This window comes from Podarcis filfolensis, assembly GCF_964270895.1.
Source record: "Podarcis filfolensis genome assembly, chromosome: Z".
NCBI classification, from domain to species: Eukaryota; Metazoa; Chordata; class Lepidosauria; order Squamata; family Lacertidae; genus Podarcis; species Podarcis filfolensis.
The window spans coordinates 35,164,709-35,191,599 of record NC_139617.1 but is presented as its reverse complement, the minus strand read 5'-3'; the positions used below and the strand labels follow the sequence as shown (position 1 = coordinate 35,191,599).

At 44.0% G+C, this 26,891-nt stretch overlaps 2 protein-coding genes across 3 annotated transcripts in view; both read left to right on the top strand.

Moving 5' to 3' along the window:
- QRFP (pyroglutamylated RFamide peptide) overlaps window positions 1–26,891 on the top strand; it is a 135,938-nt gene that overhangs the window by 83,265 nt on the left and 25,782 nt on the right. The window lies entirely within an intron of this gene.
- Window positions 1–26,891, top strand: part of FIBCD1 (fibrinogen C domain containing 1) — a 69,316-nt gene that overhangs the window by 41,007 nt on the left and 1,418 nt on the right. For both annotated transcript variants that reach the window (XM_083596467.1, XM_083596468.1), the window contains 4 exons: window positions 2,191–2,350; window positions 3,258–3,394; window positions 22,979–23,075; window positions 25,847–26,026. In XM_083596467.1, the coding sequence (XP_083452593.1) occupies window positions 2,191–2,350; window positions 3,258–3,394; window positions 22,979–23,075; window positions 25,847–26,026 (574 nt within the window). The remainder of the gene's footprint in view (window positions 1–2,190; window positions 2,351–3,257; window positions 3,395–22,978; window positions 23,076–25,846; window positions 26,027–26,891) is intronic.

The window sequence follows — 26,891 nt, the reverse complement described above, 5'->3', positions numbered from 1 at the left end:
AACATTCAAATAATAATTAAAAACAGAACTAAGCTAAAAGCGTATTAAGACACATGTAAACATTATACGTATCTGGGTAGGCTTGTCTAAAACAATAATGAGTAATGCAATATGTATATAAAAAAAATTACCACCCCCAGCACACTATTATTAGCATTAAATGTATTACCCATCCTTTATCAGCAGTGTCCCAGGTCGAGTTACAACATTTTAGAATTAAAAATGATTAAAAACAGATTACAGTCTCAGGAATAGGGTGGGTCCTGAAAACACACTTTGGGTATCAAAGGTCAGGCTAAAGAGGTGCGACTTCAGCATTTGCCAGAAGCTGTATAGTGAAGAAGCCAGAGCCACTTCTGTAGAGAGGAAACTTCACAACTTAAGGACTGCCACAATGGAATGTCCTCTTCCAGGCCTGCCACTACCCCAAACTTCTAAGGAAGATGAAACTACTAATACGTCTTTCCTCTGCTGATCTTAACACCCAGGAGAGTCTGTAGGGATATACCTATGGGGCCTAAACCACTTACGGTTTTGAACTCTAAAATGAACACTACATTTAAAAAAATCTTAGCATTGGGACTAATGTAATGAACCACCATTAATACCCCAAAGTGCTATATACAAAAGAAGAAGAAGAAGAGTTAGAATAAAATAAAACCCAATTGATACTTTGACAGAAACGACAAGATTGCTTTCGGTCACTGTTGCTGCCTTAGTCTAATTTTAGAAATGGCCAGAGCAAAAATCTGCAACCTTTCCTATTAGCTCAGCAACTTTAGCTCCCAGACAAACCAACGGGCGATGAGAAATCATTAGTTATTAAATTTGTATTTCTTCCATATCATAAAAAGCAAAGATGCAATGCAGTTCCCTTGACACATTTTCCTTCTCAACGTAAATGAAAAGCATCTTGTGCTTTAATTTTTGAATGTAAACTCTCTTATATAAATTTAATAAAAGCAGACTGTTGGGGGGGGGGGAGAAAGAGAGAAGGCAGGAAGGAAGGAGCCATTAGGGATGTCGGAAGATTCTGTCAAAACTGGAAATGGGGCTGGAAATTGCAGATGCTGACTTATTCACCACCATGTCCAGAAGAGAAATCAATCCACTGAGTAGAATCAGTATTCACTGTTGTTATTGTTTTCAGTTCATAAATGACTGAAATGAATGGGGTGCCATAATGGAAGAGGAATCTCATTTACATAAGTTATGTAAGTTATATAATTTTGCCTCAGCGGACAACTGAGATTAATAGTGTGGTTTTGGGTGGAAGATGAACTGTGGCAGAATCGAAATGGTCCTGCGTGTAACAAATACAGGGCAGAATGGAAATCAGTATTAGAATCAGAGCATCATAGAATTGTAGAGGCTGGAAGGAACAGCCGCTGAGGGAAGGAAAGTACCTGAGTATGGGGGCAGGAAGTTGAAGAGACAGTTTAGAGGAGGGAGCTGTAGAACAGAGCAAAGCCTCGCTTAGTAGGATTGTGCTGCAAATCCCTTTGAACTCAGTAAGGCTTGCAGCTAGGAAAGCATTCGTAAGTCCCATTGAACTCTGGAGCAGTGCTTTTAAAAGCACCAAGCAAAAAAAGACATTATTCAGAGGTTGTGTCTAAGATCATAGGGGATATCACCTAGTCAGGATGCATGGACAGGGTGGTGATGGTACCATTGTCTGGCTTGCCTCATGCAGCAAAATTGGCACTACTGCAAGTGCCACATAATACCTATTCTGCATTTGTAAGAACTTGATTACTTAGTGTGGCAGCACCTGCACTTTGGAACTCCCTGCCTATTGAGATCAAGAAGGCACCTTCACTGTACTCTTCTCATCACCTGCTAAAAACATTCCTGTTTAGACAAGCCTACCCAGATACTTGAAGTAATTTGAATCTAATTTAGTAGTTTAACTTTTTCATGTTTTAAAATAAGTTTGTAGTTTTTTTTATTGATTTTACTGTTCTATCGTTCATAAACCTCTTAGAAGTTTTTTGGTTTTTTTTACAATCAAGTGGTGTACAAATTTTATGAAATAAAATAAAATATAAAATATAATGTCTTGGGGCTGGCCCTGGTTGAGACCTTTCGCAGGCTGTCCTAAAGCTAGTAGTGGACAGGTTGGTGCCTGCGGATGGTGTGTTGCAAACCCCCTGAACTGAGTCATAACGAGTTTGGACTTTTTCCACACAGCTGCTCTCAGAGAGCCAGACCAACATGGCGAGATTAGTGAGCTCTGTCAGCGACATCCTGGACACTTTGCAGAAGGACCGCAGTGCGGTCCGACCTCGGCTCAAAGCTGACCTCCAGAAGGCTCCAGCTCGGAGTGCCCGGCCAAAAGGATGCTCCAACGGTAGGAGATCTGCTTCCTTCTCTTCTCCTTCTTGGGGCAATTATGAATATAATTTATTCACACTCCACCAACCACAAATAAGAAGTTAGAGAATGTAAAATATGTATCCTGGGCCCCATCTGCACTTCACATTTAAAACAGTTTCATGCCGCTTTAAACAGCCATAGCTTCCCCCAAAGAATCCTGGGAACTGTAGCTTGTTAAGGTGCTGAGAGTTGTTAGGTGACCCCCAATTGCTTTCACAGAGCTAAAATTCCCAGACTGGTTTAGCAATCAGTCCCTCTTCACAGGGAAATGTGGGAATTCGGCCCCAAATGCACAAGTGAGCACTCAGTGATAAGATAGAACTGCATTTTGCATTTTTTGTGGGAACATAGGGAGCTGCCTGATAGTGAGTCAGCTCACTGATCCATATGGTTCAGTATTGTCTCTACACACTGACTGGCAGCAGCTCTCTACTGTTTCAGGCAGGGGGTCTTTCCCAGCCCTATCTGGAGACATCAGGGGTTGAAACTGGGAACAATTGCACACAAGGCAGATGACTCTTCTGAGCAAAAAAACACACAGTCCCAGATGTAGCATACTGCTTTGTTTCTGCACGAATCAACCCTCTAAAAATCAGAGAGAGAAAAAAACTGTATTGCAGGGGGTTGAACTAGATGACTGTTTGGGTCCCTTCCAACTCTACAATTTTATGATTCTATGAAACAAGAGTTCTGCCAGAACTCCACTTGCCCAGAGCTTAGAAGGAAACAGAACAAAGTCTCTTTTAGTGACAGCAACCAGTTGGAATAGGCGAGAGTCCAGAGCCAAGGGCTCAAACAGTGATGTTGTAATTTAGTCTATTAATTAGACCTCTCTTGTTTCTCTTTCCCCCAACTCACTTCTGCCCCACACTTCACTGCAGGCTCTCGGCCTCGGGACTGCTTTGACATCTATGCAAGCGGACAACAAGAGGACGGTGTTTTTTCTGTCTTCCCCACTCACTACCCTGAAGGCTTCCAGGTTTACTGTGACATGACGACGGATGGCGGCGGGTGGACGGTAAGGGCCTGTTGCCTGTTTAAGTCTCTTTGACGCATTGGTTTGAGTAATAGACCCCTTGGCTTAGCTGGTCAAAGCATGTGACCTTCCGTCAAGGTTGAAGCAGAGAGGCAATGATGGGGAACAGATTCTGGGAGCTTACGGAGGAGACAAGAGAAGCTGGCATCCTTTGTGGGTTGATGGGCAGGGCCTTCTGGGCATGGAGGCACTGTGGGCCTCACTGCAGCAAGAGCACAGGGCCAGTCAGTGCCAGGGCAAATGCTGAGGGTGCTTTCAGATATGGACAATTTAACAGCATCTGATCAGCACAGTTTTGGTTTAAGCTGGAAATGGGATAGCAGCTCAGCTTCCAGACTTTCAGCACCCTGTGGCTGGGACCAGGATGCTGTGCCTTTCCAGTTGTTGCTAGATGACAGCCACATTCATGCCATACATTTAAAGTGCAGTGATGGCACTTTAAACTGTCATGGCTTCCCCCAAGGAATTCTGGGAGCTGTAGTTCATTAAGAGTGCTGAGTTGTTTGGAAACCCCCTATCTCCCTCACAGATTGTTAAACTACCCTAGAAATTGTAGCTCTGTGAGGGGAAAAGGGAGTCTCCTAACAACTCTCAGCACCCTTAATGAACTATAGCTCCCAGAATTATTTGGAGAAGGCACAGCTGTCTCAAGTGGTATCATAATGCTTTAAATGTGTGCTGTGAATGAATGTTGCCAACAACTTCCATCAACCTGGATTGTTGGCTATGTTGGCTGGGGCTGAAGGGAGTTGGATTCCACTGTAATTAATTTCACTGGGTCTACTCTAACTAGAACTTAGTTGGATTCAACAATAACACAGATGGAATGAGATTTCGATTTTTATTTTTTTAGTAGGTAGGACTTAACGAAGAAAAAATGGCATTGCTATCACTGTACTTGGTTCTATGTTTTGGGGTTCTGAAATAATATACATAAAACAAACCTTCCCTGGCATTATCACGCCGATGTAAAATAAACTCATTTCTGGAGAGGAGCAGATGGGAAATAAATCTATACAAGAGTAAATGCAAAATATTGCGATAATGCCAACTTTATTATTAATGGAGCACACATAAAAAGCAGCGTTTGTGTACTAAACTTGATGGTCTGTATGCCAGCATGGTTAGATGTTCTGTTTGTTTATCTCTAGGCATAAAATTAGTTTCTAGATTTCATTGCGGCTTGGTGTGACAAGCAGATAGCCGAGAAGGTGGGGGCAGAGCTGTGCATGGAGAAAGACTCTCACAGTTCATTAGGAACCCACAACACTCTTATAAGCAAGACCATACCCTCATTTTGCCCATGGCTCTGTCTTGCATTTTGAGCTCAGGGGAGAAATGTGGTTTCCCAGAAAGAAGAGCCCAGCCTTGGAGAGTGCTCTGGTTTATTTCCTGCGCAGCACCTGTGTACATATGAAGGTGCTTTAGACTTGGATTCAGACAACTGATTCATCTATTTTACCAACAGCTGTACCTGGAGATTGAACATGGTTCTGTCCTTGAGGTACAGCCCTTCCCTAGAATTAAGGTCCTAATCCTCATGGTTCTGAATAAGGAGCTGATTGAAATAAAAACATAGGAAGTGATGCCTCATATTGAGTCAAAACGTTGGTCCATCTACCCCAATATTGTCTACACTGACTCTCCCCAAACCAACTCCAGGGTTTCAGGCAGGGGACACTCCCAACCTTCCCTAGAAAATTGCATTGGGAATTCTCCATGCAAAGCGCATGCTCAACCTCTGAGCCCTTCCAAACATATGTGCCACTAGATTGTAGGTAGAACCTCTATGTAGTTTGCAAACAAGCATTAAAATGATCATAAAAAATTGAAAACATGAATGTTAAAAAAATCAAAATACTGTTAAAGCCAACAGTTTAAGCTAAAACCAGATTTAAACACATGACAGTTTCTACATGTCTGGACAGGATTGTTAGAACAAATACGTTTTTAGCAGGTGCAGAAAAATGTACAGCAAAGGTGCATGCCTGATGTCAATAGGCAGGGAGTTCCAAACCATGGGTGCTGCCAAACTAAAAGGTTACTTTCTTAAAAGTTCAGAACTAGATCACTATTACTGGCTAATGAAGTAGTGAGATTTTCATTCCACTTTCAGCAAATGGCAAGAAAGCAAAACTTTCAGCTGGGCTAAAGAGTTCATCGGCAGAAGTACCCAGGAACATAACAGGGTGGCTAAGTGATATTAAGAAGTAACTGATCCACATGAAGTAGTTTCGGGGCATGTGCCCTAAGGGTGTTTGAACTTAAGACACAACAGTGTGACTGAAGGTTTATCAGTGGCTCTTAACACACAATTCCATCTCCTGACCTGCCATTTTCTAAAGGCAAGATGAAGTCATTGGCAGAAATTTAACAAGTTTCCCCTCTGGGAGGAGAGTCATAGATGTGACCTTCCCAGAGAGCGCTGGGGTCATCACAGCAATTCATGTCTATGGCAAAGATGCTAGATTGGGGGCTGGTTTGTGTCAACAACGCCAGCCTGGAGACATTAATGAACGAGGCTGAAGAAATGCCAAAACAGTGAGGCAACGAGACAGGAGCAGAAAAATCACAAATCGTGACAAGAGCAGCTTCATACGAGAACTCGAAAAGTCAGAAAGTTAGCTGAAGTAGGAGATACCTACAGACAGGCTGATACCGAGAACTGGCTTTAAGAAGTGGTAGAAAAATCACTCTTGTCAAACGATCAGGTTGGCACTCTTCAGATCTCAAAATGGTGTACAAGGAATACAGTCATACCTCGGGTTACAGATGTTTCAGGTGGCGTTTTTTTGGGTTATGGACTGCTGAAACCCGGAAGTACCAGAACGGGTTACTTCTGGGTTTCAGCGGTCGCGCATGCGCAGAAGCGATAAATCACAGTTTGTGCATGCGCAGAAGTGCCAAATCGCAACCCGTGCGTGCGCAGACGCACAGCTGCGGGTTGCAAACGTGCAGCCCGCACAGATCACGTCCGCAACCCGAGTGTCCACTGTACACACAGCCATGGAAGGAGCATTGCTGCTACTACCCATAATGGAAATATTGGGCATGATCTACTTCAAATGTTAGAGGCAGCAATGTTTCTGTATACCAGTTGCTGGAAGCTACAGGAGGGGAGAGTGCTGTTGTGCTTGGGTCCTGCTTGCAGGCTTTCTTCCATTGAGGCACCTTGTTGACCCCTGTGAAAACTGGATGCTGGACTAAATGGCACATACCTAATCCAACACAGCTATTTTGATTTCTCCCTCCTTTGATTCTGAATACCAGTGGCTGGGAAGCATAAGAGGGGAGAGTTGCTATTGCAACTCAGGTTCTCTTGCAGGTTTCCCAGAGGTTGACCATTGTGAGAACAAGATGCTGGGATAGCTGAGCCTCTGGCTCTTTTTATTTTCATGCATCGTGATGGCATATCCATAAAGGGACATTGTGTGTGTCAGCAATATCAGAGACCCGCGAGTAGCCTGCATGCAGGACCTGATCACAACAGCATTCTTCCCCCTTGTGATTCCCAGCACCCAGCATTCAGAGGCATGCTGCCTCCAACAGTGGAGGTAGAGTCATTTTGGCTAATAAAGACTGATAAAATTATCCTCCATGAATTTGTCTAGAACTATCCAAGTTTGTGGCCATCACTGCCTCCTGTGAGAGTGAGTTCCATAGTTTAACTCTGCATTGCATGTAGAATTTCTTCCTTTTATCTGTCCTGAATCTTCCAGTTTCCAGAAGGAGAATTTTATCTCTGCACTTTCTCCATGCCATGCATAATTTTATAAAGTTCTTTCATGCCACCTCTAACGTCTTTCCTCTAAAAAGTCCCCAGCGCTGCAACTTTTCCTCATCAGAGAGGCACTCCATCTCCTTGATCATTTTGCTTGCCCTTTTCTGAACCTTTTCCAACTCTACATATTAAATGATTGCATAGTGAAAACTGAGTGAGGGATCATATTTTGTTTACTGGGGCCTACAGGGAAGGTGGGCAGTTAAGAAGCTTTTTATGTATCCAGGCACTGTAGACCAAAGCTAGGCTGTATCCATGCAATACAGGCCTAGGAGCTCAGGAACCATCTGCATAACAAAAGACAGAGAGGAGTCTAAAACCCTCCAATAACATTGTTAATAGCTGGCAGGCAACCAATCCCTGCTGAGATAGGCCAGTGTTGTGATTCCCTAATTGCAGCATTAAGGCAACCTATCACAGGTGGAGTTTGTGTTTCGCCTGAGCCGTCTTAAGATATATATACTGGGCCCTGTCAGTCTTGTTCCTGTTGCTACAATAAATCCCTTTGAGCTGAAATCTGGTCTTTAGGTTATGCCTGAACCCACCTACACTTCAGTAGCCATGGTGACATGACAGAGCCATCTGCATATGTCTTTCTACTGAAATCAGGGCCAGGAGACAGTGTGATGCTGGTGACAGCTTGGCAGATGTCTACAAGCATACACTACGATCGCCAGGTCAGAGGCCTGATTCATGGCGGCTCCTCCAATCCAGATCCCTGACAAAACATCATGTACGATTTGCCCAGCACCCTTTTCATGAGGAAATGAGGGATGTGAATAATATCTTCTCCCTGCTCTGCTCAAGCCAATCTCGCACACATCTATTATAGACACTGGTCAGGAGCAAAAGACCTGTTGGAACAAATTGTTTGGGGACTCGATCGCAGCTCGTTAGTTAAGAGGAGAAGCAGAGGGTGTCACTTGGGACCCATCCATTTTTCTTGACTTGCAGACACAATCTCTGCCATCAACACTGTGGCTAGTGGCGATGGAAGCGTTTGGGTTGAAAATGAGAGTGGATTGTAAAATTAAGAGCTGCCAGAGAGGCAAACCATTTTATCACACCTTCTGCACCTGGTGTGTGGTAAAATCACATGGGCATGATATTACGGACAGCCAGGTTACCCCGAGGTGAGAAAATAAAGCCTGGGATAGTTTGGCTTATCTGAATAAACAATATAACATTTTTATTTTGCTGTCTTTCCTCCTGCCAGATAGGGATAGGGATAAATTTTGTTCACTTTGCATTTCATAGAATCATGGAATTGTAGAGTTGGAAGGCACTCTCAGGGTCATCTAGTCCAACCCCCTGCAATGCAGGAATCTCAGCTAAAGCTTCCATGATAGGTGGCCACCCAACCTCTGCTTAAAAATCTCCAAGGAAGGAGAGTTCACAACCTCCCAAGGGAGACCATTCCACTCTTGAACAGCTCCTACTACCAGGAAGTTCTTCCTGATGTTTATTCAGAATCTCCTTTCTTGTAACTTGAAACCATTGGTTCGGGTTCTGGCCTTTGGAGCAGGAGAAAACAAGCTTGTTCCATCTTCCATGTGAAAGCCCTTTAGCTTAGATATTTGAAAATGACTGTCCTATCTCCGCTTCGTCTCCTCTAAACAACCCAACTCCCTCAACTGTTCCTCATAATGTTTGGTTTCCAGGCCATTGATCATCTTGAAAGTGACTCTGACTAAAGATCACATTCACGCCATACATTTAAAGCACTACGATACCACATTAAACAGCTTTATTTAAACCCATGCTGTTGTTTAAAACCACCATTTAAAAACTTGCCTCCTCTTTTGCTCCCCTGCCCACCAACTTCACGCAAATCCAGAATTGTGATGTGGCACTACAACTCCTCCAATGGGGGCTGCACGTTGGCAGCCTTACATTTTTATATCTGTAGGAAGACAAGTAGTCCATAAGTGCCAATAAATAAGGCAGCAAGTTGTTTGTGCAGAGTCAGCATGCTGGTGCTTTGTGAGAGGACTAAGGGAATCCCTCATCGGTCAGACTAGGCCAGGCCAAACCAGGCCTCACCTCCGTTTCTAAGAAGGTGAAACTGGAGAAAGTCAATATAAAAAAATCCAAGTATACAAAGCTGACTTGATAATCCTGATAGTTGCAGTTATATAACCTGTAGGCCCTTTGTTACCCTAGAAAATGAGGACATGAGTTAGAAAAGGCGGTTGCTTGGCTGTGAATGGCACCTTTCCAGAAAAGCAAATTACCCAGTGTCTCTTTAAGTCCATGGCTTAAGGAATCAGAGAGCTGTGTGAAGGAATGGATGATGGGGCCTAGGAAACTCCAGCTTCAGCTGAGAGCAAGAATTAGGTCCTTATGGATGAGGGGAGAGGGCTGCAGTTTTGTGTCCAAAAGAGGGACAGTCCCTGTTGGTGACCAGCTGTATTGTTTGCCTGTCAGAGCTTCTCTCTGTGTTTAACAGTTACTGAAATACCAGAAATTCCTCTCTCTACTGGAGGGGGAAATTATGCATGTTCAAATTTTGCCTGCAATTGTTGAACACCCTGATGCTCTTTTAAAAACAAAAAATTGTGAGAAACTGAACCCAGATCCTCAGGAACATGTAGCAAGAGCAATTCTGTGAGGGCAACGAAATGGGATCCTATGAGCAGATAGTGATTGGCGATGTAGTTCTTAAAAGGTTTAAAGCTATTTTCTTAATATATATTTTTTAAGGCGGGAAACCTGAGTTTCACTAAGGCAATTCTGTGAGATAAATGAGGTGAGCCCAAATGAGCAGACATCAGTGTGTGAGGGAGGAATTGAAAGGTGGGTTTTGAAGGCTCTGGAGCTCTTCAAGAAAAACTAAAAAGGAAGGAAACTTACGCATGAGGATGTCAGTTTTTGTTTTTCTCGCTTTCTCATTTTCCCAACCGCCCTGCTGCCAAGTTTGGATTTTCCCCAAAACATACATTTTTATGTACACACACAGCTAGCTAGCTATTAAAAATAGCTATTTATTTATTTATTTATTTATTTAACATTCATTTATTTATATGTATATTTGTACATTTATTTATTTGTACCTTCATTTGAATCCACACAAGTTACAATAAAATGCACTTGGGTGTGCTATATCCACGACTACTCTCCACACATTTATGCACACTTTACCCTATTATATGCATTTTTGTACACAACATTTGGCCAGAGAAGTGTGTTGCAAAATTTAACTGTGGATGCTGATCAATAACTGTGTTTATTTGTTGTATTTCTATCCCACATTCTTTTCCAAGGATCTCAAAGCGGCATACATGGTTCTCCCCCCCTCCTTATTTAATCCCCGCAACAACCCTGTGAGGTAGGTTAGGCTGAGAGACTGGCCCGGGGTCACTCAAATGAGCTTCATGGCCAAGTGGGGATTCAAACCTGGGTCCTAGGCCCTAATCTGCCACTACATCACACTGGCTCACATATTGCAAATTAGATAGGCGGATCTTTAAATTTGAACCAAATACAATTACTCCAGTAGCCCTGCTTGTGGAACTGCTCTGATAAATGTGTGGCTATTTTCTCTTTTTTAACCCATGCTTACTCCAGGACAGTCAAATCAATTTGTCTGAACCAGATCAGGATATAAACAGGTTGTGTCTCTCACACTGTGTCAACATGCTCCCCACTCCACAGTTTCTGAAAGCCTACTGGGAGCCAGGACATAGGTTAAATTGCTCATGCTGCTCTATAAATCCCTTTGGATGAGATCATATAATTTCTTCATCTTCAGCTCAGGTTGCCAGCGAAGCCCATGACATGCTGAGGAAGGAGATTCACGCAGCTTCTTGAGGGCTTGCTGGTTTCCTCCTCTGACAAATAAACTGAGCACAAATTGGATGCAAGCTTTGTATGGATTCAAAGAATGGCACAAGCCACATAAATCCACATTGCGCCACATGCAAAAAGGAGCACCTGAGATTCAATCTGTGTGACCACAGTAACTCAGGAGTAGAGCAGGTCCTGGGTTCAATCCCCAACATTGTATTGTATTTTAAATATTCTGTTGGGAGCCGCCCAGAGTGGCTGGGGAAATCCAGCCAGGTGGACAGGGTATAAATAAATTATTATTATTATTATTATTATTATTATTATTATTATTAACATTTCCAGCTAGGGCTGCCCAAAACCCTGGAGAGCTGTGGCCAGTGAGTTCAGACAACAGCACTCCTGATGGACCTGTGTTCTTATTTAATTCAGCCTTTTATTCAGAACCATGAAGACTAGAATCTTACTTTATTTTTAGGGGACAGGTGGTAGCTTAGTAGTAAAGCATCTGCTTTACATGCAGAAGGTCCCAAGCTTAATCTCCAGTGGCATCTCCAGGTAGGCCAGGGGAAAGATTCATGTCTGCATTCCTGGTGAATTGCTGCCAGTCCGCCCATACAGGACTGAGTTCATTGGTCTCACTCAGTATAAAGCAACTTCAGATGTTTTTAGACTTTCCCCTTCTGACAAAAGATATGATGCTCAAGAGGAATTGGTTTTCTGATGCACTTGTAATTAGCGAAGGCAGCCATTTCCCCCCTGCCACACGCTTTTTCAAATTAAACGACAATGTCTCCCGAGAAACCTTAAAATAACTCTCCTGTTGATGCTTCACTCTAAAGTAATTAGTACTTATTTCCAGCTGACTACTACACCGCTAACAACAGCAAAACAGTGTATTGCCCCAACGTAGAAACATAAAGACCCTCTTGCCATATCTGATCAGTTAAGGAAAACCTGGCAAACCTGTCTTAATTATAAAACTTACATATTGTTACCGGCCACCCCAACCTCTACTGAGTGGCAGCAAGAGATTTCAAGGTTCTTGGAAATTAACCAGGGTTTGCATTTACTTGGGGAAAATCAGGCACAACGGAGACTGCAGTGTCTTAGAAATATGGTTTATTCACACATATTTACACCTGAGTTAGAGACAGACAGAGAGAGAGAGAGAGATCCCAAGAGGGGTTGTCCTTCCAAGCAGCGCAGCACTGGATTTAGAGGCACCTTAAGCCCCATCCCCACGTCTCTCTGTTAGTGGCCTGCTCCAGCCCAGCCCTTTAGCTTGCTGCCCTTCAGTCCCTGCATAGAGTTCTGCCCACTTCCTGCTCCTTCTTCCCAGAAACCCCTGCTCCCAGATCATCAGTTGTAAAAGGACACCCTCCCTTCCTGTGGTGACATCACCTCCCTTGTTACCCTGGCAACTTCCTTCTGTGACTGGCAGAGCCTTCTGCCTGGTTGATGACTTCCATTGAGGGCTGACAGCTGGCTATCAGCGCCATCATTTCTTCAATGACCCACCCCCAGCAAGGCATTACCAAGCTGGCTTCATGAAGAAGTTTGCTGATGTTATTCCCAGCTCTTGCTAAATTCAGGAATTTATGATTTTGCTCAGATTCTGCCACTCCACTGAATGTAGAGACTATGGGGAGTCTGCCACACCCCCTCATAACAATATTGTATAATAAAAATGCAATACATAATAATCAAGAAAGCAAATTTATTAAGCCGTGTTGGGCCTTATTCTTACATTTCTGGAATGCCAGTGTAAATGATTATATATTTCCCCCCTTTAATTTATTCACAACACTATAGATTTTTTGTTGTTTGTTCTATTATCCCTTCCAGTGCTATTTTTCAAGAAAAAGAGGTGCGGGAACTCACTATGAACACCTCCCTTGTTCTCTTATAATGGCAGTATTGCCCACTTGAGAGATGCTGGAACAGTTCTGGCGAGTTCTGGCTGGAAAAAAACTCCTGATCTCTTCCCCTCCTTATACACTTCCTTTTTTCTTTCCCCTTTATATTTCATTCTTTTTCTTCTTAGGAAACAAGAATGTTTCATATATAATAGTTTTGACAGTGAATTGTAATAACATAACCTTAATAAAATCATTAAAATTAAATGGCAACCTCATCCCTGTTTCCCCCTCACTGCTATCTGGGTTGGAGAAAAAGAGTTGAAGGAGAAAAGGATGGAGTCACTCATGAAAAGGTTAAGAAAGGCCACCTTTCTCTGTACCTTCTCACAGCTTCAAAAGTGCTCCAAGGACTGAAACAGCGACTTCTCAAAGGGCAGTGGGAGATGATAACTCCAATACTTATGTGCCTATTTAAAGCCAGCCCAGTCAGCAGGATCCTCTCAGCTTTGAGGAGAAAATAGTTTTAACATCAAGGCAACACGCTGGCAGCAAAATGCCTCAACAAGTCTGTCAGCATGCTAGACATGTCATGGCTAAATCCAGACCTTGAGCATCAGACGGACCACGCAGGGCAAAGATGCGAAAGAGGGCCCAGATAAATGCATTTCGGGGCTTCAGACTTATGGTAGGACAAGCTGCAAATTATGCTCCATTTTGGTCTCGATGGCACTCAAGCCAAGGTCTGTTCCATCTCATTTGGTCCTGTTGTGAGCATTGTGTGTGAACTTCTTACATAAATTACACACTTTTGCAAAAACCCATCTCCTCTCCATCTTTTAGAACTCTGCTTGCCTTCTGCTGCATTGCTGCTTCCTAGTCTTCCTTGGTCATGGCAATATCAAATAGTTCATTGCCAAAATTGTTCCCACCTATAATCATAAATATCCTATTTCAAATCCCTGCATTGGTTTGCTGTCCTCTTCCATATCCTGCAGAAACTCTTTGTCCACACCTTTGGAGCATTCCACAATAGCCTTCACTTATCCCATTGTTCTTCTTCATCATCATCAAATTTATTTCCTGCCCTTCTCTGGCAGGGTCCCAGTGTGTTTGACCATAGAATCATAGAATTGTAGAGTTGGAAGAGATCCAAAGGATAATCTAGTCCAACCTTTGCAATGCAGGGATCACAGCTAAAGAATCCTTGACAGATGACCATCCAATCTCTGTTTGGATACCTCCAATGAAGGAGAGCCACCAATGTCCAACAGCACTTACCGTCAGAAACTCCTTTGTAATGTTTAATCAGAATCTCCTTTCATGGGATTTTAATCCTTTGGTTCAGGTCCTACCCTCTGGAGCATCAGAAAACAAGCTTGCTCAGTTTTCCATGTGACAACCCTTCAGATCCTCTTTTCTCCATGCTAAACATACCCAGCTCCTTCAGCTGTTCCTCGTAAGGCTTGGTTCCCAGCCCCCTGATCATCTTGGTTGCCCTCCATTGCATATATTCCAGCTTGTCAACATCCTCCGCAATACCGGCACCATTTTCCTAGATGTAAAGCACTGGTTAAATGTGTGGCACTTGCTGTAACAACTTCATGGTGAGTACCAGCACTTTTTTGCTGCTGCATCATACAGTTGATTCATGTTAAGCTTGTGGTCTACCAAGACCCTTAAATCCTTTTCACATGTACTGCTAGTAAGCCAGGTGTCACCCATCTTATATTTGTGCAGCTGCTTCTTCCTGCCTAAGTGCAGAACCTTACATTTGTCCCTTTTGAAATTCATTTTTTTAGCTTCTTCATCTGAAGTCTTTAAACATAGGTTGTGTAGTCGTCTGTCAGGGATTATTTAGCTGTGATTCCTGCATTGCAGTGGGCTGGACTAGATGACCCTTGGGTCCTCCTTCCAACTCTGCAATTCTATGATTCTACATTATGCTCCTCAGATGATCAATTCCAATCCAGCTCTCTCAGTCCCAACATGGACTTTTGAGGATAGCCAGAACCTCATGAGTGAAGGAGAGAGAATTTTCTTCTTGTACAAGAAATCAAGGTAGGCTTCTGACAGAACCTCTTACACATCACTAACATGTTAAGACAAACTTAGGTTTTGCTCCTTTGACCCTCTGTGTCAATTCTGTTTGACTGCACTGTCATGACACCTTTTCTTCCTTCCTTCCTTTCTTTCTTTTTCAGAAGTGACACTAGTGTTTAACTAGTGGGTTGCAATATCCCCCCAGACATGGCCATTTATGTTTCCTGTTTTGGTTTTGACTTGTATTTTTACCCCAATTCTTGTTTCAATGATACTCTAAAAGGTCTAGTTACTGGTCAAAAAACTTACACAATTCACCTGCAGCTTGAAAGCCAAGTGAAAAGAGAAGGGGAGATGTGTAACAACAAAAAAAATATGTACAGAACGTTCACGATTCTTTGAGGCTCTGAAATAGCTACTCGCCTGCAGCGAGTGAGAATTGCCCCCAGGCAGCAAAGCAGGGAAGAGAGTTAGTTCTATTTACCTCGTATGTTAAGCCCATCAGTACATTGAACTTGACAAACATTGGCATATGGACTGACTGGCTAATATTTACTGGTGCAAAAGAGGGAGAAAATGAGAATTCCTGGATGCCAAGATCCAAGTTTGAGGCCCATACTCTTTGTTGAGAGAACCCCAGCAGAGTTTTAAAGTCTCAAAATATGTAGTAAAGGATGTAGTAAAGGATTGTTAAACTTTTAAAATATGCCCTTCCAAGTGAGGTGTTCACTGAGAGTTCCAGCACCTCTTTTTCTAGGATAATAGCACTGGATACAACCCAATTAATCTAGTAAGAAAAAGCAAGAACAGGCTTTTTCAAATGTTCCACAAAAAAGTTGCTGCATACCTGTTGCATAGAATCTAACAATGAGAAAACCATCTTCTTTCACCTGAATCTGGAATGTCCCCAACATGTGCGCACTCAACTGCTTTGGCAGAATTGACACTGCTGAGGGTGCCACATAATACCCATTCCACATCTGTTACAACTCAGTGAATTAGTGTGGCAGCACCTGCACTTTGGAACTTCCTGCCTATTGAGATCAAGCAGGTGCCTTCACTGTACTCACCAGCTAAAAACATCCCTGTTTAGACAAGCCTAGCCAGATGCTTAGAATGTTGAGGTGATTTTCATCTCTTTTAGTATTTTAACTTTTGTATGGGTGTGATGTTTTTATTGATTTTTCTGTTTTATCTTTTGTAGAGCAGACAGGCTTTTTATATTAAAAAAAACCATAAACCCAAACAAGCAGTGTATAAATGTTATGAAATAAACAAATAAGTAACTTCTGGGGTGAGGATGTACAGTACCCAGATCAGCTTTCCGCAAAATTAAAAACAGAAGAACTTGGCTGCTGGATCAGAACAAAGGCCTGTATGTCATCCCAAAGAGGTGTCCCAATTGTAAACCCGCAAGCAGGACCTGAGCACAAGAGCAATCTCCCCCTTAGGTTTCCAGCAACTTTTATTCAGAAGCATTACCACCTCCAGCCACAGAGGCGGAGCTACAGTCATCATGGCTATTAATCTTTGATAGCCATGTCTAATCCTCTTTTAAAGTCATCCAAGTTGGTGGCCATCGCTGCCTGCTATGGGAGCAAGTTCCATAGTGTACCAATGTGCTGTGTGGAAAAATTCTTTTATCCTTCCTGAATCAGCTGTCCATAAATTCTAGTGCTGTGAGAGAGCCTGAAAAATGTTTCTCTCTCTCTCTCTCTCTACTTACTGGGAGGATGCTGGGAGCTGAAGTGGTCCAGTAACGTCTGGGGACTGAAGGCTGAAGGACAATGCTCTGTTTTGAAGGGCTGTGAAGGGCTGTAAAGTTAGCAGACCCAAAGAGGGGAGAGCAGGAAGGGACTTTGTGGTTGTCCATCAGTGGTGAGCACCTGGAAGGCAGAGAGGCCACCTGGTCACAGCCTTCTCCATTAGGGTGAAATGCAGTCTATTTCAATTATAGCAATTACGGTATGTCTAAATCTGGACCTATGCATGTAAAAGAGCAGATGCACAGTATATGAATATATGTGCACCTCTTTTGCAGTGACGCATAAGTGACAGTCCTTTATTCCTGTGAAGTTAATGCAGTATCAAAGCAATACACTCTCGAGTGGTCCCTGGTTATTAAAACTGTTGCTGTCACCCTCTGGATGATTTGTGGGCAGTGCGGGGGGGGGCATTGAGGCCAATTGCTTGAATGCTCAAATGGAGTGCAAGTACCTTCAGAAAGGTCACAACTGATCACTTCCGGGGCGGAGGGGAGAGGAAACCAACACATGTAAATTTTGGGGTTGAATCAGGAGAGAAGTAAGCCCTATAGACAGGATTCCTGTAGTCTGCCTACAATAAGTACAGTACTATTGCCAACCGCCTTGTGGCTTCAACCAGGTGCAACGCTAAACAAAAACAAGTTGCAGTGATCTTGGGTGCTTGCATCCTCCCACCGCCTGGCCCAGCTTGCAAGAATTTCAAAAGCTTTGTGTCCATTTTGTACCATTGACTGGTTGCTGTGATGCCTGAACATGGATAATCTGTGGTTAATCTTAATGATGGTTTGTATGAACAAGATGACTTCAAACTGTGGTTTACAAGGTTGGTTTTTTTGACAAACCATAGTTAAGACTTATGGTTAGTTTGAGATGTCATGCTAAAGTGTGTTCAATTTAAAACAGAAAATTCTGATCTCCTCTTCGTGGCCCTGCCAGGGGTGGGCAGATGTGAACTTGTGTGTAAAGCCATCTTTTATGAAGAAAATGATATTGGAATCTGATACCCTAGTAGTATTCAGCCACCATTCCCCAGATTTACCCAGCACAGCCTGTCTCTGAACTGCCTAAGGAGCCATTGGTTTTTCAATCATAGCTTGGCAGCCTTACCAAACAATATCAATTTCTTTTCTGACCCTGGAATAGAACACTCGAGTATTGAGTTCTTGACCCTTGTCTTTGAAGCTATGAATGCTTTCCCTTTGTGATCCAGCAATAAAACTAAGTCCTCAGGGATACAGACCCAACTGCAACACCTTAGCTATTAGCAAAACGTCACAGCCCCTTTTCCTCCTGATGGCTGTGTTAATCTGCTTGGGACTCCCTGGCTGTGACCAGACATATTTGGATCCTGTTAGACCTTCTTATATGACGTACTGATGGCAAGATTAAAAGGGATGGCAAATTCCCCTGATTTCAGATTCAGGTTTCTAGCCCACATGGCTACAGAGAAATCAGCTCTGGGGGAGGAAAAATAACACGTCATATTGAGGGGCAAAGGAACTGTGGCTGTGGCTTTGTGCGCCACTTCAGGGTCCATGCATGGCTGTCTCTGCACCTCCACAAAGGGGGATAATCAGCAAGGAGGCATTTATCACCAAAGCTGTTCGGGCCACTAATCTCTCAAGGCATTTGTGTAATCAGGCCTTTACATGGACGGTTGCGGAGAAGAGAATGAGAGCGAGGGAGAGCTCTCTGCTAATGCAACTCAAGCCCCTCCAAACCCTCCTCCATCAGTGCCGTGGACAACTGGCCTACTTTGCAGCCTGAGGTCAAAGCAGCTTAATGAAGAAGCTTGCATTATCTCCTGCTCCCATAACCTTCCCTCCTTCCCCATGCCCCACTGATGTGGGAGCCAAGAAAAGCTCTCCATTAGCAATCAGCTTTGGGCCCCTTTCCAGCAAAAGTGTCCTTCAGCCGTCAAACTGTTCAGGCCCAAAGCCCCTTTCAAAGGGGCTTAGCGAAGGCAGCTTCTCAAGCGCTCAATGCAGGGATAAAAATTAAGGGTTCTAATTCTAGAAGGTAAGTACTGCTTGGATCAGAGGCGAGCCTGACGAGTGAGCATCATGTCACAGCCACCAAACTAAGGCTTGCAAAGTTGGTCGGAGCTGTGGCAGGGCATCTAATGGAGGGCTAGGCAATTCTTCCCAGCCTCAAGGTCTATGTTTCCTTCTAAACAGCCTTCTGGGGGCCACAGAAAAGGACTGTGTAGGCCAACAAGCAAAAGTTGCTGGAACGAGTGTCAATTTACTTCCTGCAGTGCTCCTGATGCTCTCTGCACACTGTGCGACTGAACCCGTCATGCCCCCCTAAATCTGCCTCTTCTGGGGCTCTCTACATGCAAATGGTGCACTCTACCACTGAGCTATCTCCTTCCCCTAGCCACAATAAACAAGATTCTAGTCCTCATTGTTCTGAAGAATAGTTCATAGTTCACAGCGCATAGTTCAACTATGGAGCTTGTTCCCACAAGAGGCACTGATGACGATCAACTTAGATGCTTTTAAAAGAGGGTTAGACAAAATCATGGAGGGGAGGGCTGCTGATAGCTGTTAGCTATGATGGATATGTTCTGCCTCCATAGTTGGAGACAGCAAAGCTTTCTGAATACCAGTTGCTGGAAACTTAAGGAGGGGAGGGTGCTGCTCTTGTGCTCGGATCCTGCCTGTCAGTTTCCCATAGGCATCTGGTTGGCCACTGTGAGGACAGAATGCTGGACTAGATGGACCATTGGCCTGATCCTGCAAGGGTCTTCTTATGTTCTTAAGTATTGATTGAATTAAGTAGGAACATCTGAAGCTGTCTGATACTGAGTCAGACCATTCATCCATCAAGCTCAGTATAGTCCACACTGACTGGCAACAGCTTTCCAGGATTTTAGGAAAGGGACATTCCTAGCCGCATCTGAGGATGCAGAGGATAGACCCAGAGACCTTTTTGTACAAAGCATGTGCTCCCCCACTGAAGTACAGCCCTTGCAAAAGAAAAGAAAAATCCTGTTGTTGTTTTCCCCACCTTAAAAAAATAAATAGATCCATCCATGTTTTCCTGTCTGCCCAGGTTAGCACACAGCCCCAGACTAAGACTGTGGGGAGCCTAGTTCCTGGCTGCCCCTTAACAATGTTCCATTGTGATGCAACAGAAACACATCAGGATTTTGAAGCATATGCTGGCCGCGGTGGTGCTCAACCTCCAGATACTGCAATAATGTAATCATGGGCAGTTTATGCAGCATGAAATTGCCCGAATCTGTTCAGGAAGAATCATCCATAGCAAAAGGGTTTGGTGGTGGGGGATGTTTGTGCAGCTCATGGGAAGAAAACAGGAGAGGGAGGACATCAGTCAGAGATAATTCTTCCCCTCCCCCTCCACACACACTTCCACAGAACACTACAACTCCCTGTCACCCAATGCAATTGACTGTAAATATTTCACACACTTGCAAAATGAACTACAGAAATGGTGGCGATCCCTGGCTTAGGTGGGTTTTTTGTTTTGTTTTGTTTTTAAATAGAAGCTTGGACAAATGTGCAGAGAGTAAGCTGGTCAGAAGCTGTTTGCTTCTTGGTTTGGAAACTGAGTCCAGCACAGAACGCAGTGATGGATGGAATGAGAATGAGTGAACCTCCCAACTTGATGCCAGTTGGATTCCCCCAGTGCTGGTTTTAAGCTAGAAAGCCTCATACTCTTTGGGATCCCTATACCCAAAATACTGCCGTTCCACGTATTTATTTATTTGTTACATAAAATTTATAACTGCTTGATTGTAAACAAAATAAAATGGTGGGGGGAGGGGAATCTCAAAGCAGGTTACAGAAAGGATACAACAAGAAAGGAAAAGTAACAACCATAATACTTTCGAAGGGTGAGAATAACAATAGACTGAAAACGGATTAAAACCCACATCAACTTTCTAAGCATCTGGACACCTTTGTCTAAACAAAAATGTTTTTAGCCGGTGCTAAAAAGAATACAATGAAGCCAGCTGCCTGATACGAATAGGCAGGGAGTTGCTGCCACACTACTTAAAAATGCAGGGTGGGTATTATGTGGCACCTGTAAGAGCTCCAGTTCTGCCAAATGAAATGGTCAAGTGGGCATAAATGAGGTAAGACCATCTGCAGGTAAATTGGTCCCAAGTTGTTAAGGGCTTTATATAATAATAACACACTGAACTTGGCCTAGTAGCAAAACAGCAGCCAGTACAGATCTCTGAGCTCAGGTGTGATATGCTGACAATGTCTCAGTCCTGTCAGCAACCGGGCTGCAGCATTCTGCACTAACTCCATCTTTTGGATCAATGCAAGGGAAGCCCCACATAGAACACATGGCAGTAATCCAGTCTTGAAGTAACACATATGAAGAAGGAGAGCTGCTGCCAGTCAGTGTAGACAATTCTGAGCTAGATGGACCATTGACCTGACTCTTGGTATAAGCAGCTTTCAATGTGCCTGTGAAACTAGTTTAGTTTATGGAGGTAAAGTTCACGTCTGCCTGCTTTTACATCTGGCACCTGGAAGGTTGCCCATAATATGCGGCCCTCCAGCAGAAAAGGGTTCCCTGCCACTGTTAGAAATAATACCCCAGTTCCAACCCTCCAACCATTATTAGCCTGAGGGTAATGGTGGCATATTGGCATCACCAGTGGAAATAGGGTTACCATCACCAGAATGCTGCTTTAAAGTAAATGGATGGGCCATTGTACTTGTATGGGCAACTTTGAAAGGCCTTTTAGGTCACGGCTGAAAATCCAGTGATTTGAGAACTCAGCTGTTCTGAAAGTAAACTTTCCTTTTGGTGCCCTTCCAGTCAAAATGTGCCCCTGCTTCATTAAATCAGGGGATGGACGCTTAATTAATGGTGAGTAGCAGACACAGGAGGTATTTTCTTGATTCTCCCGCCATAGATCAAAGTTTAATTAAGCAAGAAAAGTACCAAAAGGAGGACATTTCACTTGGCTAATTTGAGAACCACAGCAGAAGGGGGTAAGGCGAACCAGTAAATGCACAGTTCGTTATTGCTTAATCTTTAATCAAAACTCTTTTGTTGCCCAGAAATGAAAGCCAGCTTGAAATGTTTGTGTTCACCACTATATAGGGTTTGACTGTAAGACACCATGGTTCAAATGCAACACAGCAGGGCTTCCCTATCACTTGGCACACCACTCACAAATACCAGACCATGGGCACCTGAAGGGAGGTCATGTGCCCAACAGCAAGTTTAGCAAGTTATAAAACACTGAATCATGAGATAACACATGGCTAAGGGGAGATCTGCTGGCAATCCAAAAGGCAGAATACAATTCAGTAGTTCTTCACGCAGAGGATAGTTAAAAAATGGAACTCACTCCCATAGGATGCAGTGGTGGCCACCAACTTGGATGGCTTTAAAAGAGGATTAGAAAAATGCATGGAGGAGAGGGCTGTGCTACTAGCTGCAATGGCTATGCTTAATCTCCACGGGTTGCAGGCATGCTTCTGAAGACTAGATGCAGAAGACCCCAGGAGGGGAGAGGGTTCTTGTGCTCAAATCCTGCTTGCTCGTTTCCTACAGGCATCTGAGTGGCCATTGTGAGAAGAGGAGACTGGACTAGAAGGGCCACTGGACTAATCCAGGAGGGGTCATCTTATATTTTTATGTCTGCTTTGCACATTCTTATGTCATCTTATATTCTTATGTCTGCTTTGCACATTACTTAAAAAAACCAACTACCCTACAACAGTGTTGGGAAACCTCAGTCCCAGGAACCAAGTGCATCCCTGGAGATCTCTCGATCCAACCCTTGGGACTCCCCTCGGGCTTTACCTCCTCCTCAGCCATTCCTTCTTTCCATAGGCCACACTCCATACTACCTAGGCTTTGTATCCTTCTTGGGTGCTTTTGCCTGGCTGGAATGTGCCCTTGAACTCTGCTCATGCCCCTTGCCTGGCTTGCGGCCCCCAGGAGGTTGCCCAGGAAAGAATGCGGCCCTCGGGCTGGAAGAAAGTTCCCTGGGTGATAGCCTAGAATGGGAAAATTAATAGCCGTCATATCTGTAACATAACATTTCTGGTTTCAGTGTCAACCTCCCTATTAATCCTGACAGGAAGCCTCTTCAGAGTCCCTTTCGCTGAACCACTCCAACATAATTAGCCAATTTAACGGGGTTTTTAGTTTGCATCTTGGCTCTTTCATCTGATAAAGCAGCACCATCGCTCTTCAAACTGGACCGTGAATGGGGGAGGCAGAGACAAAGCTGACGGAGGCTCGCCGCCGCCTCCTCCCCCAGTGAACACATACACACACACACTCTCTCTTGTTCTTACTAATCCTGCACTGATTTCTCCCACTACAGGTCTTCCAGCGGCGTGAGGATGGCTCTGTGAATTTCTTCCGTGGGTGGGAAGCTTACAGGGATGGATTTGGGAAACTGACTGGAGAACACTGGCTCGGTATGTGCATCTTGGCCTTTATTATCACAGCTTTGGGTAAGAGGCAGAGAAGTGGCTTTATTTATTTTTATCCCACCTTTTGCACCAAGTTGCTCAATGTGGTGCACATGATTCTCCTCCTCCTTTTCATCCTATCCTCACAACAACCCTGTGAGGTAGGTTACAGGCTGAGAGGCAGTGACTGGCTCACCCAAGATGGTGGTCCTCATTGCCTCCTGTGGGAGTGAGTTCCATAGTTTAACTATGTGCTGCATGGAGAAGGACTTTATCTGTCCCAAACTTTCCATCATTCAGCTTCACTTGATACCCGTGAGTTCTAGTGTTATGAGAAAGGAAGAAATGTCCACTCTCTCCAGGTTATGCATAATTTTACAAACTTCTATCATGTTGCCTCCTACTGCGTTTTTCTCAAAACCAAAATGTCCTAAATGCTCTAAGTACCTGTTCACTTTGGAATTTCCCTGTTATGCCAGCCTTGACCCATTCCTAGATAAGCTGCGCACCAGCGAGCAGAAACCTCTGAATCAAAACTGTTGGGGTTTGCAAGGAAAGCTGCTGTTGGCTGTTGTGTCATGTTGTGGAGATGATTTCTACCTAAGGAGCCTGCAGCCTGCATGTATAACTTAAACTACTGGTAATTAAAGAGAACACCAGGTGTGGTGGAGGAGAGGTTTGAAAAAGGGAGAGAAGGAGTCATCACTCACGGCGAATGACAACTTTCCCCAAATCACCTCTTAATTGAGAAATGATCAGCAGGACTCCTTCTCCCCTCTCACTACCCACCTCTAGAGAGGAGCTTTTGCAAGTCCTAATTGATAGGCAATGAAATCCCATCTCTCAGCCTCTGAAGGCCCACACTAAAAGCTGCATGAAACAGAGGCTGAGAAGTTTTGGACTGGGAAGTGAGACAAAATTGTGGATAAGGCACATGACACAACAGCCAACAGCAGCTTTCCTTGTTGTGTTGGCTGGGCTCTTAATATCCCATGGCTTCTTCCATCCCCACCTCCAACTGGTGCATGACATGGAGGAATTGGGTAGTTTTTCTCCCTCTCTCATAACACTGGAACTTCTGGACATGCAATGAAGCGGAGTGTTGGAAGATTCAGGACAGATCAAAGAAAGGACTTCTTCACTTCCTCCCACTGGATGCAGTGATGACCACCAGCTTGTATGGATTTGAAAGAGGAGTGGACAAATTCATGGAGGAGAAGGCTATCAATAGCTCGTCATAATGGCTATGTTCTGCCTCCACAGTCAGAGACAGTAATACCAGTTTCTGAATACCACTTGCTTTGGGACCACAGGAGGGGAATGTGCTGCTCTTATGCTCGAATCCTGCTTGGGGGTTTCCCAATGGGGCACCTGGTTGTTTACTGTGAGAACAGGATGCTGGACTAGATGGGCCATTGGCCAGATCCAGCAGGGCTTTTCTTATGTTCGTACATCCTTAGAAGCATGGAATTGTAGAGTTTGACGGGACCCCAAGCGTCACCTAGTGCTAAAGCATCCAATCTCTGCTTAAAAACCTCCAATGAAGGAGAGTCCACCACTTTTTGAGGAAGTCAGTTCAACAGTCAAACAGCTCTTACCACCAGAAAGTTCTTTCTGACGTTGTGTCAGAATGTCCGTACTTGTAACTTAAGGGTAACTACCCAGTGCAGAATCTTGAATCTCCAGTATCTGCACACCACACATTTTAAAAGGTAAAGGTAAAGGACCCCTGACAGTTAAGTCCAGTCGTGGCCGACTCTGGGGTTGCGGCGCTCATCTTGCTTTACTGGCTGAGGGAGCCGGCGTTTGTCTGCAGACAGTTTTTTCAGGTCATGTGGCCAGCATGACTAAGCCGCTTCTGGCAAACCAGAGCAGTGCAAGGAAACGCCGTTTACCTTCCCGCCAGAGAAGATACCTATTTATCTACTTGAACTTTGACATGATTTCGAACTGCTAGGTTGGCAGGAGCAGGGATCGAACAACAGGAGCTCACCCCGTCATGGGGATTCGAACTGCCGACCTTCTGGTCGGCAAGCCCTAGGCTCAGTGGTTTAGACCACACAGCGCCACCTGCGTCCAATCACATATTTAGGCAGGTCTGATTTTTAATATTTTTGGTAGCCTTAAGCAAGCTGCTTTCTGAAAAGGCTGCACCTTCCAAGAAGAACGTAGCAAATTATGTATTTCATAAAATGTATATACAGTAGTACCTCTGGATACACACACCTCTGGTTGCGTATCCTTCAGAATGTGAATGCGGCAAACCCGAAAGTATTTTTCCGGCTTTCACCACACGCGCATATGCAGAAGCAGTCCCTCCAGTTGCGGAAACCTCAGGATCCAACCGGGGCTCCGGAAAGGATCCCGTCCACAACCGGAGGTACCACTGTACTGCTTGATTGCAAAAAACCCCAAAAACCAAAGATATCAAACTCTCAGAACGGTATACAAAGAAATAAAACAATGAAATTACCAGTAAAAAAGTACAAAACAGCTATTTAAAAGTCTTCAAAATACAATTAAAATCAAGAAGTTTAAACTGAGATTAAAACATGTCAGCATTCTACATGTCTGGATAGGCTTGCTTAAACAAAAAAATGTTTATAGCCGGTGCTGAAAAGAGTGCAGCAAAGGCACCTGTCTGATGCCAATAGGCAGGGAGTTCCAAAGTTTGTATTTCCTCGTTTATAAAATGCAGTGTCTGACAAACAGTAATGTATGTATTTAAGGACACATCCATGTCCCACATATAAACTGATTAGAAACTCATTTAATAGGGCTGAAGAGGATCCATGCCTTGACCACGCAAGCCAGCTATGAGCTGCGCATTGACCTAGAGGACTTTGATAATGGCACAGCTTATGCACATTATGGAACATTTTCGGTGGGTTTGTTCTCTGTCGACCCAGAGGAAGATGGCTATCCAGTTACTGTTGCTGACTATTCTGGGACAGCAGGTAAGTTTGCCTGGTGCCTAGGGCAGAGGGGATGTATGTGAGAGGGGAAACACATATGCATGTGCAGTGGATATTTGTGCACTGAGGATGTGTGTTTGTGAATAGCTGTGGAAGTTTGGGGTATATACCTCTTCGTGGATCACAAGGAAAGAAGGAAGGTAGGAAGGAAGGAAGGCCATTTGCTCTGTGCTCAAAATACCATGCATTATATCCAGAACAGCACCGGTGCTAATAGCATTGGAGCAATCGGGCCTGTCAGAACGGCAAATTTCCACTTCAAAACAGCTGCTCAGAATTGAAACTTCAGGTCAGAAATTGACATTTCACCCTGACAGAAAGAACATTTAGGTCGGAACGTCCAATTTGCAAGGAAGAATTTAGCTCTCAGCTGTCAGGGACTAACTCAGAAAGCAAATATTTATAGTTTTATTGACGTAAAACAAAACAAAACAAAATTTTATTTCAACTGAATTGCAAACCCCTTTCTAAAATGTAGAGCTACAGTTCTGTTCATTTGTTTAGCCTCACCAAAAACTGCACCTTTAGTTTTTCAGCCTTCCATTACTTTGTCGCATAATGTTGACATTAATACCCCTAGCGCAGATCTGGTGCCACCTGCTAGCCAAAATGGCTATGCTTTTGTCTCCATGGTTGGAGGCAGTAATGCTTCTGAATACCAGTTGCTGGAAACCTCAGGAAGGGAGCGTGTGCTTGTGCCAGAATCCTGCCTGTGAGTTTCCTACAGGCATCTGGTTGGCCACAGTGAGGACAGGATGCTGGACTAGATGGGCCATTGGCCTCCTTCAGCAAACTCTTCTTATGTTCTTATGGACCTGCTCAGAGCTTTTGGAGCAAATTTCAATAG